This window comes from Chrysochloris asiatica, unplaced genomic scaffold (genome assembly GCF_000296735.1).
Source record: "Chrysochloris asiatica unplaced genomic scaffold, ChrAsi1.0 scaffold00295, whole genome shotgun sequence".
NCBI lineage: Eukaryota > Metazoa > Chordata > Mammalia > Afrosoricida > Chrysochloridae > Chrysochloris > Chrysochloris asiatica.
Genome location: NW_006408813.1, coordinates 3270776 through 3284169, shown reverse-complemented (window position 1 = coordinate 3284169; position 13394 = coordinate 3270776). Strand labels below are relative to the sequence as shown.

The following is a 13394-nucleotide window of genomic DNA, read 5'->3' as shown; positions in this document are numbered from 1 at the left end:
TGCTTCTTCAAATCAGTCTCAGTGCAGATCCCTACTCAGGGCACCTGATGGTGTTTTAGTGCAGTGTTGTGAATGCAGTAGATGCTGTGGATAAGATTGGGTGTGAGTAGATCTAATGCATGGTACTTTATACATTTGGGCTTAAGGACACAAATAACTGATGCTGTTGTCATTACTGTTTTTAGTAGCGAGTGGTTCTTAAGGGTAAACACTGACTTACAAACTCAAGGCTGGAGGTTCAAGTCCACTAGCAACTCCATGGAAGAAGGAGGAGGCTTTCTTCTCCTGCAAAGGTTCACAGCCTTGTAAAACTTTGTAGGGTAGTTATGAGTCGGAATGGACTCCACAACACCGAACAACAATGATGACCTATGATTTTTGTATATAAATACAAGGGGACAACTTTTACTGAGCCTTTTAATAACGCTGTCTTACCAGGTAGTAAAGAAAAGAGATGTTTCATTATAGGTAGATGGACTGTGGGTCCACTTGGTTTGATGAGCATAACCTGGAAAACAGAGTTTTCCGTTTTTATGTTTTTGGAGGTGAGGTATTTTTAGAGTGGGTCTTTCATTCATTTAAAATATGAACATTGGTTGACACTTTGAAACCAGTTGATGTCATTGTACTATTCAACTAATCATTGCTGCTCACTTGTAAACATGGACAAGGGGGCTGCTAAAGGTCATGGAAAGATTCCATTGTCTTTTAGTTCCATTTTCCCACAAACTTTTGGAAGCCCCCTATATGTAAGTTGACTAGAAGGACTCCTCATTCTCATTCCTTTGTCTCTTGCCAGCCGACTACTCATACCTCCCATTCTAGTCTGGCTCCTACCCCCAATGAATCCAATGGTGGTGGTGGTGGTAGTGTGCCGTAGAGTAGGTTCTGACTCATAGCAACCCTATATAGGGTTTCCAAGGCTGTTATCTTTATGGGAGCAGAAAGCCTCATCTGTCTCCTATGGAAATACTGGTAGTTTCGAACTGCTGACCTTGAGGTCAGCAGCCCGACTCATAAAGACTACGCTACCAGAGCTCCTTAATGAATCCAATGGGAACTTCTTATTGCCTGTTTTACTTGACTTTGCTGCAGCATTTGATGTTTTTGATCACTTCTTCCTCCCTGAGGCAAAACATTTTCCCTTGACTTCCTGACTTCTTTATCACCACTGGTTTCTGTTTTCTTCCTGTTCCAGTGGTTTTTCCTTCTTAGATGCCTTCATCAGTTTTTTCTTAATGTCACCTATAAATAGGTATAATCTTGGCGTTACAACCATAGTCCTTTTCTCATTTTATTTGCTTCCCAGGTAATTTCATCTACACCTGACTTCAAACATCTTATGACAGCCAAGGGTATCATCTCTCCAGCTGAGACTCCTCCTCTTATGTTCCAGATCTTACATACTCAACTGTGCCTGTGTGACAAGCAGGTAGATCAAACTCATGTCCAAACCTGAACTTGGCATCTTCTGCCCGTATTCTGATCCTGCTATCCCCCTAGTCACTCAGACCAGCTCTTCCACCTGGTTTCCAAGTCTATGTAGGCTTCTCTTATTCGTTTGTCTCCTTTCCTCCCAGTCTACTTAGTTACCAAATCTTGTCCACAATACTTTCTAAAAAATCCTTTGAGTCTAGCCTTCTCTGTCCCCATTACTCCTCTAGCTCAGCTGCTAACTAAAAGTTTAGTAGTTCAAACCCACCAGCTGTTCCACGGAAGAAAAATGTGGCAGTCTGCTTTCAAGAGTGTTGCTGTTAGGTACCGTCAAGCCACTTCCAACTCACAGACCCTGTGGACAACAGATGAAACACTGTCTGCTCCTTCCTGTGCCATCCTCACAACTGTTGTTACGTTTGAGGCCATTGTTTCTGCCACACTATCAATCCGTTTGTTGGGGCTCTTCAGCTTTTTCGCTGACCCTCCACTTTTCCTTCTGATGTCCCTTCTGATGACACGTCCAGAGTACGAGAGATGAAGTCTCGCCATTCTCGCTTCTAAAGAGTATTCTAGTTGTATTTCTTCCAAGACAGATTTGTTTGTTCTTCTGGCAGTCCATGGTACTTTTAGTATTTCTTGCCAACAACAGGCATCAAATGCATTGATTCTTCTATGGTCTTCCTTATTCATTTTCCAACTTTCCACGTGCATATGAGACTATTAAAAAGACCCTGGCTTGGCTCATATGTCCTGTAGGGTCGCTATAAGTCAGAATCAACTTGAATACACCTAACAAGAAGTCCAGACAAATCTTTCTAAAACAGAAATCTGATGTTAAGTCACTACTTAGAATCCTTCTATGACTTCCTTTAGCCTTCAGGATGAAGTCCAAATTCCCTTCCTCAGCCTCCAAGGTCTTTTATAATTCAGTCCTTGCTGATCTTTTGAATTTCAACTCTTGTTACTTTCACCTGTACCCTATGAACCAAACATTCGAAACTACTGTGGTGATTTCCTGAATGGGCTGTGTTCTCTGTCTCTCTAGACTTGATATATACTACTCTGTCCCCTACCACGCTACATTGTTACTTGCTCAGGTAGCCCTTCTGGAAAGATTTCCTTAGTGCCTCATTCCCTCAGCCTTGGTTAAGTATCTCTCTTCTGTTTTTATAACCCTTTGTATACTTACATATTGTGTCATAATTGTTCATTCATTCTTGTTTTCCTATCTGGACTTAGAGCTCCTTGAATGGATGCTTGTGAACCTGGAGGATTGCCAAGCACAGTGCTCCAGTTACATGTAAGAGTGGCTGACTGGTTGGAAGGAAAGCTAACGAGAATGGAAAAAGTAGCTAGTGGCATCCTGTGTGTTTTGGAGTAGAGGGGAGTGTCTGAAGTTTGAGTTAAATTTACAGTTGAAGTCTATCCACACAATGGAGACTATTATTTAGCTATGGAGAGAAACGATGTTCTGACACATGCTACCACATGGAGAAACCATGAAAACATTATGCTGAGTGAAAGAAGCCAGACACAAAAGACTACATACATATTGTGTGATTCCATTTATATGAAATGTCTGAAATAGGCAAATTCCTAGAGAGAGAAAGCTTGGGGTTGGAAGGATGGGGATTGGAAGTGCATGACTGCTAATAGGTCCAGGGTGTCTTTTGGGGTAAATGAAAATGTTCTGGGATTAGATATGGTGAGTGATGTACAGCTTCATGAGCATACCCAAAAACCATTGAATTATGTACACTTTAAATGAGTGAATTTTATCTCAGTAAAGCTGTTATTTAAAAATTACAGTTGATCAATATGTCTTTATACTACCTAGAACATTATGCGTTTTTAAATATTAATACGATGATCCAGGTAAAGTCCAAACAGTATGTTGACCTCCTAGTGCCTGATTCAGGACTTCTATTCCAGGTTTTGAAGTTAAGCAGATATTTTAAAATGAAAATCTGAACTTTTAGTAGTAGAACTCAACCCCTCTACAATTTTATTGACTTTCCAATTTGTGCAGCATGTGCCATTTTGCCAGCCGTGTGCTTTTGGAATAAGCTTGAGAAGTTACATGTTTAACTGTTTTGAGAATTAATGGATAGTGGTGGAAAACACACTTCTACTAACAGGATTGCACTATCAGGTTGGGAACCTTGAGTACAGTTCGTTTGATAGTATTTTCTCATTTTGTTACCTTCCTCACCACTTATTTATGTATTGACTGGAAATGCAGTCATTTGTGCTAGTACCCTAGGGTGTGTTTTCCCCTCCTGTCCCACTGGACTTTCAGACTTGTAAATTTAGTAATACTTTAAAATGTAGCCGCATTCGGCTTGAAAATTGGTTCTGGCTCACAAGGGACTATCGGGGAAATTTCTGTTATCATTCAAAATATATTCATGGGATACTAAAGCAATCTTTGGCGGCAGCAGAACTGACATTAATTATCCTTTTATTTCCAGGTCTTCTGGTGGGTCTTGTGCTGCGATATGGCATTCATGTTCCAAGTGATGTAAATAATGTGACCCTGAGCTGTGAAGTGCAGTCAAGTCCAACTACCTTATTGGTGAATGTTAGTGGAAAATTTTATGAGTATACGCTAAAAGGAGAGATAAGTTCACATGAACTCAATAATGTTCAAGATAATGAAATGCTTAGAAAGGTAAGTACTTAGTTAAAGGGAATCTTTGGGATTTTTTTTTTTTTTTTAAAGTATATAACTAGCAGCAAAGCAACCAGAAAAAAAAAGAAATAATGAATTGTTAATGATACTGAAAATAAATCTTTAAAAATGAAGTGAAGCCTCAAATAAGGAATATAATGTAATGCTTCAGATAGGGCGTGTATATAAATTTCATTTTCTAATTGAAGCTAAGCATTGTAACCCTTTTTGTTTCACTCTGTGTTTACAAATGTAATAAATGGTGGAAAGTATTGAGAATTCAGAAGTGTTTATTTCACTTTGCAGGCGATCTTTATAGTTTTATAGTATTTTTGTACATTGAGTTTATTTGATAATGCCTTAGTATTCCATTTATTTAACTGAATAATATTTATGTAGATTACTTCTTGCCTGGATTGTATTCTGTATTGAGTACAATTTAAACTTTCTTTGACTCATAATTTGGTATAACTGCAAGGGCCTCGATATCAGTTATTATCCTACACTGCACCAGGATTTATGTAGGAGGTTGGGTTGCATCTTTTCTTTTTGGAAGGGGTGGGATGGGGGTGGGAAGGAGTAAGGAGTTAGTGTTGGGACTATGGCTGTGTCTACGGAAGGCCTAGGACTTCGTTTACTGTTAGGGTTATGGTTAGGACTAGGGTTAGTGTTAGGGGTAAGGGTTCGGTTAGGACTAGGAGTAAGGCTTGGTCCAGTTTCAGAGTTACAGTTAGGTTAATTTTTCACTTTATGTTTGCTTGAAATATACTTGACTTCCACTTCATTTGGAAGTTCTAGAACTACATTATTCCCTCTTTTTATATCATAGTTTTGTTGTTTTTGCAAAGTGATATCTCTGGTACACTATTCTCAATCTTGTAGGTTTACTTTACTTTGAATACTTCTGTATTTGGGTTGGAGTCCTGGTGGGGCACTGTAGGATAAGCACTGGACTGCAAGGTCATCAGTTCAAACTCACCAGCTGTTCCTCAAACCCTATACAGGGCAGAACCGATTCGATGGCACTTAATAACAACATACAGAACTCCCTTTACTATTTTTTATAAGGTTGGTCTGGTTTTTACAAATTCTTTTCATTTCTGTTTATCAGGAAATATCTTAATTTTGCTGTCACATATTATGGAAAATTTTGCTGGGCATATGAATCTTGGTAGACTTTTTTTTTTTTTTTCAGAGTCTCATATATGTCATCCCATTGTCTTATGGAGTTCTGGTAGCGTCGTGGTTATGAGTCGGACTGCTAGAAACCACCAGCTGCTCCATAGGAGAAAGATGAGGCATTCTGCTCCCATAAAGATTTAGTCTTGGAAGCCCTCTGCAGGGTTGCTGTGAGTCGGAACTCACTCCACAGCACATAATCACCACCACCATTGTCTTTTTGCTTGCATAGTTTCTGCTGAGAAATCAGAGTTTGGTCTTACTAGTTTTCCTTTGTAGGCAACTTTGTTTTTCCTGAGATGACCTCAGAATTCTTTCCTTGTCTTTCCTTTTGAAAAGTTTGTCTTGATGATTTTCTTTTGTGGTCAGTCCTGATTGGAGTTTGTTTACCTTCGTGAGTGGCTATATTCTCATCTTTCATGATGTTAGGGAAATTTTCTGGACAGTGGCACAGTTTTCTCGATGACTTTTTTGTCTCTTCCTGTTTAGGAATTCTAACCATGTGCAAGTTATTCCTCTTGATAGTATTCCACATAAATCTTAGGTCCCCTTCGAATTTTTTAAATTCTTATTTCTGATTGTTCCTTTTGAAGACAAGTATCGAGAAATTTGCCTTTAACTTTACTAATTCGGCCTCTCATTAATTCAATTCTACTTCTTTGCCCTTTCAGTATACTACTTCAAAAGTCTTAAGTATTAATCTTCTGTCTTTCTAATAGCTAATTTTGTATTATTTATCATCTTTCATCTATTTTGTCAGATGGTTCTTGTAGTGTTTTCCTGAATTTTTCTAAAAATTTTCTTTTGTGTGTGTGTGTTTTCCTTGCTTTCCTCTTACTCTCAATCCATCAAAGGTACCTAAATAACACTCTTATAAGTCCCTTAATAAGAAGTTCTGATACCGTTTCTGATATTATTATTTTCTAACTCTGCATTTTGGTCACTTGTTTAAGGCCTTCTGTCTTGTTTCATCAACTGAAATTGTCCAGGCACTCACCTGATGGGTGTGGTATCTCTTGATGGGTGTGGTAGAAACTGGAAGTGTGAAGGCAGTTTCTCTGTGTAGTGGGGTTCAGGGCAGAGGGGTGGCAGAGCCGAGGCTGCGCAGGAGGGTTGCCACTGGTTGCTGGGTTGGTAACAGTGGAACTAGCTGTGCCCCTGGATACCTGCCTCTGGCTACCAGGAGGGCACAGGATCAGGGGAGAATGGTACCCTTCTTGCCTCCAACCTCCAGCCATGCCCTGTGCCCCCAAGCCACTGTGTTGGCATCCGCTTGCAAAAGCTGACACATCACCTGTTTTTCTCCTCTCTCACTGTTCCTGCTCAGCTCTCTTTTAGTTGGTTCTTAGTCCACCTCTCTGTCCTATCCTCTGATGCTCATGGATCTCACCATCTGTATTTTTTTCACTTGGTCTCCCATGTCTTTGTCGTAGAGGGGCTGCTCAGTGCATCGGCCTACCCTACCATCTTGCGCTGGAACTTGGTTGGCTTGCATCTTCCTGGTTTCCAGACAATTCCTGGAATCACTTTCTCCTGTCCTCCTCATGGTTTCTAGCATGATGCTTCTCAGTGCCACTTTGCTCATGGCCCTTGATTTTTATCCACCCATGACTGTTTGCTTCTATTGCTCCTATCTTCTATATTGGCAGGGCTGAGTTTATATAGCTACTTTATGTTCCTGCCCATCTTTTGGCTTTTGAAATTTCGTATGAACTTAAAGTCTAGAACAAGAGTTCTTTGCATCTATGGAAAACTCCATTTTCTTAGAAGTTCTAGTAAATGAAATTAGCATGGCTATTTGTGTAACTTTTTTTGTATTCATGTCAAATTCAGTTCCAGTCTCATGAACAGAAGAGGGTGTTAGCACTATTATCTCTAAAGTAAGTGGGTGGCCAAGATGAGAAATTTGTTTTGTGCAGGAACTGTTTACTATAATATTACGTTGTATACTTTTAGAGATGTCATCTATATATAAACAAGAAGTTTGTTTCCGTATGTCAACTATAATGCCATACCCCAACTTCATGTTGCCATTTTGAGTTTCTGTTTTATTTCAAGCAACAATATGTTCATGCTGTCTTCTCTTTTTAAGTTTTTTAGTAGTGTAGTATTTTAATGGTTTCCACAGAATGTCAATGTGATAACATAACAGAAAGAGGCTTAACCAGTTGTTCTAACACTGTCTACTCGTTACTTAGGTGAGAAGTAGAGCAACAGTTATCTTATATGAAACATTTTCATGTTATCACATTGATATTCTTGTCTTCGATTGGTTTAGCACTTTTTCCTTTTTAATAACTTGATAATGTAATACGTACTCCTAAAGAAATTCATATTAAAAGAACTTTGTTTCAACAGGTTACTTTCGACCCAGAAGTATTTTTCAACATATTACTTCCTCCTATCATTTTTTATGCTGGATATAGCCTGAAAAGGGTAAGGGCTTTTGCATTTCATATACTTTGAATGAACTCCTGCTCCATGGGCTTTAAAATATTTGACCCTTCAGAAACACACAGCTCTTTCTATGTTCTCCTCCCTTTCTTCTCTATTTGTTTTAATTTCTTATCCTTTTTAGATGCTGGTATTTATGACAGTAGAATGCTTCCTCTGACTTATTTCCTTTAATGAATCATGCATTTCATTTTAGCATAGTACATTAGAATAGAAAGTTTGTTCAGTTTCAAATAATTGTTGAGTATTCTAACAGTGTTTTGTTTTGTTTTTTTGTTTTTGGTTAGAGGCATTTCTTTCGAAACCTTGGGTCTATCCTAGCATATGCTTTTCTTGGAACAGCAATTTCTTGTTTTGTTATTGGGTAAGTACTCGAAGCTTATTGTACTTTTCAGTCTTGAAAATTACCATTTAAAAATAATATGCATGTGATTTAGGTAGTATTGTATTCCTGGATGTGTCTAAGGACTTTTACAGAACAATGTATTTACATAGGAAATCCGTTTGATTTTTCCCTTAAGACCAAGGCATTACTGTATTTGAATGATGTGGCTTAAATTTGGGATTCATCAAAAGGTACTATAATAATCTTCTCTTCTTCTTTAGCAGTGAATGTTTTTTCTAAAGTAGACATCTTGTCTTTTAACAGGTCAATAATGTATGGCTGTGTGGCATTGATGAAAGTAACTGATCAGCTCGCAGGAGATGTTTACTTTACAGATTGCCTGCTGTTTGGTGCCATTGTTTCAGCTACTGATCCGGGTATGTTTTACATGAGATGGGAGTTTCATTACTTAGGGTACAGTATTTTGTCATTGAAATCATATGTAAGTATTTCTTCCTTTGAAGTGTAAAATTCATGATTAGGTACTATCTATAGTACTGTATTTCATAAAAGTGAACACAAAATTCATGGTTTCTTTTGACTTAGGCACATGTGTGATATATTTCTTTTACTTTATTTTACATTGGTCTACTATTGGGCTAAGGAGCTCTGGTAGCGTAGTGGTTACGAATCGGGCTGTTAACCACAAGGTCAGCAGTCGGAAACTACCAGCTGCTCCAAGGGAGAAAGATGAGACTTTCTGCTCCTGTAAAGATTTACAGCCTCGGAAACCCTGTTCAGGGTTGCTATGGGTCGGAATCGACTTGATGGCACTTAACAACAACAACAACAACTATTGGGCTACAGTTTGATGTTATTTAGGTAAGGGTTAAGGAACCCTGGTAGCGTAGTGGGTTATGTGTTGGGCTGCTAACCACAAGGTCAGTAGTTTGAATCCAACAGCCACTCTATGGGAGAAAGAGACTTTCACAGTCTTGGAAACCCTATGCAGGGTTTGAGTCGGAACTGACTCCATAGAACAAGTGGCAGCAGCAGGCAAGGGCTAGAAGGTATTCTGTATGATAAACACTTCACTGCCAACCACAGGGTCAGCGGTTTGAGCCCACCAGCTGCTCCACAGGAGACAGATGATGCTGATTGCTCATGCAAAGGTATATATGCAGCCTCAGAAACCCTACACAGGGTCCCTGTGAACCGGAATCAACTGGACGGTGCTTAACAACAACAATAAAGTATTCTCTTTAAACATTTTGATTAGTTTCCATCTCTAGTGATTGAATGTAGGAGCTTAATCATGTTAATTAAAATGAATAATTATATGGCTCCTTTCAAACTTCTAGAAGACCAGTTCCGTAAAAGTTTTCTGTGTACATTCAGCTGCTTGTATTTCACACTAAGAAAAAAGTAGTTTTAAAATGCTTGCTACAAGGCAATTGTGCTACACAGTATTTATTAATTGGCAGGATTTAATATACATTAATTAATTATTTTAGATAAATGGGACTTAAGGTTATAGAATTCTTTTATATTAGCACAACTTGTTCCCTTTGTGATTTTTTAGTATCAGATCTTCTAAAAAATAATGTTATAAAATGAATTTGGTTATGGTGAATTAGGTTTAGTTTTTCTAATATATTATTGGCGAGTTAAACAGCTACCGTAAAATTAAAATTTTAGAGACAGTGTAGGATGAAGAGATAAGGGTGGGTACGTAGACTGAAGTTTTTGAACTAAGAATGGATGTTTTCTTCTACTGTACTTTATGGTCTTGGTAGAGATATGGTGTTTTACTTTTTGACCTTGTTAGCTAATCATCTTGAAATGTCTTCCACTACGATTAAATGTAGGATCCTGTCCTGGTGTAGCACTATAGGATAAACACTGGACTGCTAACTGTAAGGTCTGTGGTTCATAGCCTACTAGCTACTTCTTGCAAACCCTGCATAGGGTCCCTATGAGTTGGAACTGATTTGCCAGCACTTAAAAACAACAACAAGGTTAAATATTGGACTGCTAACCACAAGGTCAGTGGTTCAAACCCACCTGCTGCTGTGAGGGAGAAAGATGAGGCCGTCAGCTCCCATAAAGATTTACAGTGTCGGAAACCCTAAGGAGCAGTTCTCTGTCCTATAGTGTTGTTGTCAGTCAGATTAGACTCGATGGCAGTGGGTGGGTGTCACTGAATTGTGTGCCCTCTCCAAGTCTGTGTCCACTTGACTGGGCCATGAGTTTCTGTGGTTTGGCAGTTATGATGATCCCTCATGATGTGACTTGATGTAGTAAAGAGGAGTAAAGGTGGGAAACACCGTCCATCCCATCATAACCCTGATTAGGTGTAAGGGAGACTCCCAGGGGTATGGCATGCAACACTACTTTTCATCTTATGAGAGCTAAAAGGAGAGAGAAGTGAGCAGAGTAGAGGGACCTACTGCCACCAAGAAAGAAAAGTGGGGAGTTAAGTGTGTTCTTTGGGCCTGGGGCCCATGAGCTGTGACGCTCCTGGCTCCAGGAAAGACTGATGCCAAGCCACATGGAGCTCTCCAAGGAATGCTGGGCCTTCAGATGCTGACAGGAGACAAGGAGCTTTCTCCAGAGCCGACACTCTGAATTCAGGCTTCTAGCCTTCTGAACTGTGAGAGAAGACATTTCTGTTTGGTAAAGGCACCTACGTGTGGTTTTTCTATTATGGTGGTGGTGGTGGTGGTGGTGCTCTTGTTAAGTGCCATCAAGTTGGTTCTGACCCATAGTGACCTTGTATAGGGTTTCCGAGGAGCAACTGGTGAGCTTGAACTGCTGACCTTGCGGTTCAAACCGACCTTGCTGTCCAGCACATTTGGTACCAGGAGAGTGGGGTGCTGCTCTGATAGATACCTAAAATATGCAAGTGATTTTGGAGTTGGATAATGAAGAGTACTAAATGTCCTAATAGTAAAAGCCTAGGTTACCTAGAGGTGACTTGGTCAACTTACAGATGTCAGAGGCAATTCTGATGATGTTCAGAAGGAAGTGAGGAGAGCTGGAACACCGGGAGACAGAACAAACGGTGAGAAGCAGTGGCCGAGAAACTGCAACAGCCAAATCAGCAGAGCAGCGCAAGGCAGCACGAGCACTCACCCACAGCGGCGGACAGAGCTGAGCACCTTCCTGCAGGAGGCTTCCTGGCACTCTGCGGTGCCTCTGGGACTTGTAAATGGAGTTAGGCTCTCTGACCCAGCTTTGGGCCAAGGCTTACTGGTAGACTGGCGTGCCTGTGGGTGCTTATCAGTAGACCTAAAGAGCTTTGTAACACTGTTTAAGCAGAGCAGAGACTAGGCTAGCCTCTTCTAGAGATCAAGGAACCAGGAAGCGGATGCTGCAGAGACAAAGAGCATGGGAAGTTGAACTGCCTCTGTCTAAAAGTTAGGGCCATGACCTCTGAGCTCTAGGCCTTAACTTAGAAACCTCTAGGGTTTCTAAGGGTGGGGCCATGGTTTCCTTAAGTTTCAAAGAATTGGATTTTCTTCAGAATTTGGTTCTGGAGTGTGGGCTGTTGTTAAGATGGGGCTTCTGCCCAAAGCCGGGCTGCCATGCCTGAGAGGGCTGAAAACAGGGTTGGCTGGGGCTGAGGGGTTGGGGTCAGCACTCAGACAGACTAGGAAAACGGGACTGCCCAAAGTTGAGGGAGTCAAGTTGCCTTTCCAGGGGGCTTGGAGAGCAGAGCTGAAGCCCATTATTGAGGGACCTCTACTCAGAATCCAGAATGTGTGGCCAACACTGGGGTCTAGAGGGCAGGGCCATTGCCTAAATGGACTCAGAGAACAAAGACTTCTTTTAAGAACTTGAGAGCTAATATAAACATTTCTGCTGTGTTTTGAACTGGCTTGGTGCCTATTATCTGGTTTTTGATTCCTAACTGCTCCCATTTGTAAGGAAACGTCTATCTTGTAGCCTGTTCTCCATTGTACTTTGGAAGCAGATAACCCATATGCTAGACTCACAGGTGAAGAAAAATTTTGGAATTGTGGAATATGGACATGGAAGACTTTTGGATGATATGATGGGGTGAATGTGTTTTTTATGTGGCTAGGACATGAATTGGGAGGGAGGGGGTAGGTATGGAATGTCATGGATTGACTTTTGTCCCCTCAGATATGTGCCAGCTTGGGTGGGCCATGATTTTCAGTGATGTGGCAGGAATGTGATCATCCCCTGTGATGTGGTCTGATGTGATAAGCCAATAAGAGGATGTTGTGCCTTTGGGTCAGTTCCAGCTCATAGAGGCCCTGTTCACAGCAGAAGGAAACACTGCCCAGTCCAGTGTTATCCTCAATGCCATCCTCACAAGTGTTATGTTTGAGCCCATTTTTCCTGCCGCAGTGTCAGCTCACCTTCTTGGGGCTCTTCCTCTTTTTTGTTGTCTTTCACTTTCCCAAGCATGATGTACTTCTTCAGAGACTGGTTGGTCCCTCCTGACAATATGTTCAAAGTACGAGAGATTAAGTCTCAATAATCCTGGTGTCGTGCTGTAGGATCAGCACTGCACTGCTAACCACAAAGTCAGTGATTTAAACCCACCAGCTGCTCCTCAGAAATCCCATACAGGGGGGCTATGAGTTTCACGACGCTGTGGCACTTCCCAACAAGGAACATTCTGTCTGTACTTCTTCTAAGGATGATGTTGTTGTTATGTGCTGTTGAGTCGGTTCCAACTCACAGTGACCCTGTATAGGGTTTCCAGGGAGCAGCTGATAGGTTTGAACTGTTAACCTTGTGCTTAGCAGTCCAGTGCTTATCCTTCCAAGGATACACCACACTTAATTCCACCATGATCCAAATCACATGTAAAGGACGTTTCCAGAGGGTGTGGCATACAAGATCTTTTCTCTTACAAGAGATGAAAGGAGAGAGAAGTGAACAGAGAAGAGGGGCCAAGAAAGAAGAGCTGGAAATGGAGTGCATTCTTTGGCCCTGGGGCTCCCTGCACTGTGAAGCTTCTAGATCCAGGGAAAGATTGATGTCAAGACACATGGAGTTCTCCAAAGAACTTAAAGGAGGAGCCAAGGACTTTTCTCCAGAGCCAGTGCTCTGAATCCAGACTTCTAGCCTCTGGAACTGTGAGAGAAGACATTTTTTTGGTCAAAGGCATCCACTTGTTATAGCAGCACTAGCTCAGTAAGACAATGGGTGAGGTTATCGCTGAATTCCCCGCTTAACTCTAGTAATGTAAGGTATGATGTTGTTATGAAGTGCCGCTGAGTCGGTTCCAACCCATAGTGACCCTGGTATAGGGCTTCCAAGGGGCAGCTGGTGAGCTTGAACCACCAACCT

The 13394-nt window shown here is 40.9% G+C and overlaps 1 protein-coding gene across 2 annotated transcripts in view; it reads left to right on the top strand.

Annotated features, from left to right (window-relative positions):
- Nucleotides 1-13394, top strand: part of SLC9A6 (solute carrier family 9, subfamily A (NHE6, cation proton antiporter 6), member 6) — a 68396-nt gene that overhangs the window by 11894 nt on the left and 43108 nt on the right. Inside the window, exons 2-5 of one of the 2 annotated variants that reach the window (XM_006874712.1) lie at nucleotides 3909-4108; nucleotides 7646-7723; nucleotides 8029-8105; nucleotides 8391-8503. In XM_006874712.1, coding sequence (XP_006874774.1) covers nucleotides 3909-4108; nucleotides 7646-7723; nucleotides 8029-8105; nucleotides 8391-8503 — 468 coding nt within the window. The remainder of the gene's footprint in view (nucleotides 1-3908; nucleotides 4109-7645; nucleotides 7724-8028; nucleotides 8106-8390; nucleotides 8504-13394) is intronic. The other variant, XM_006874713.1, reaches the window with a different exon arrangement.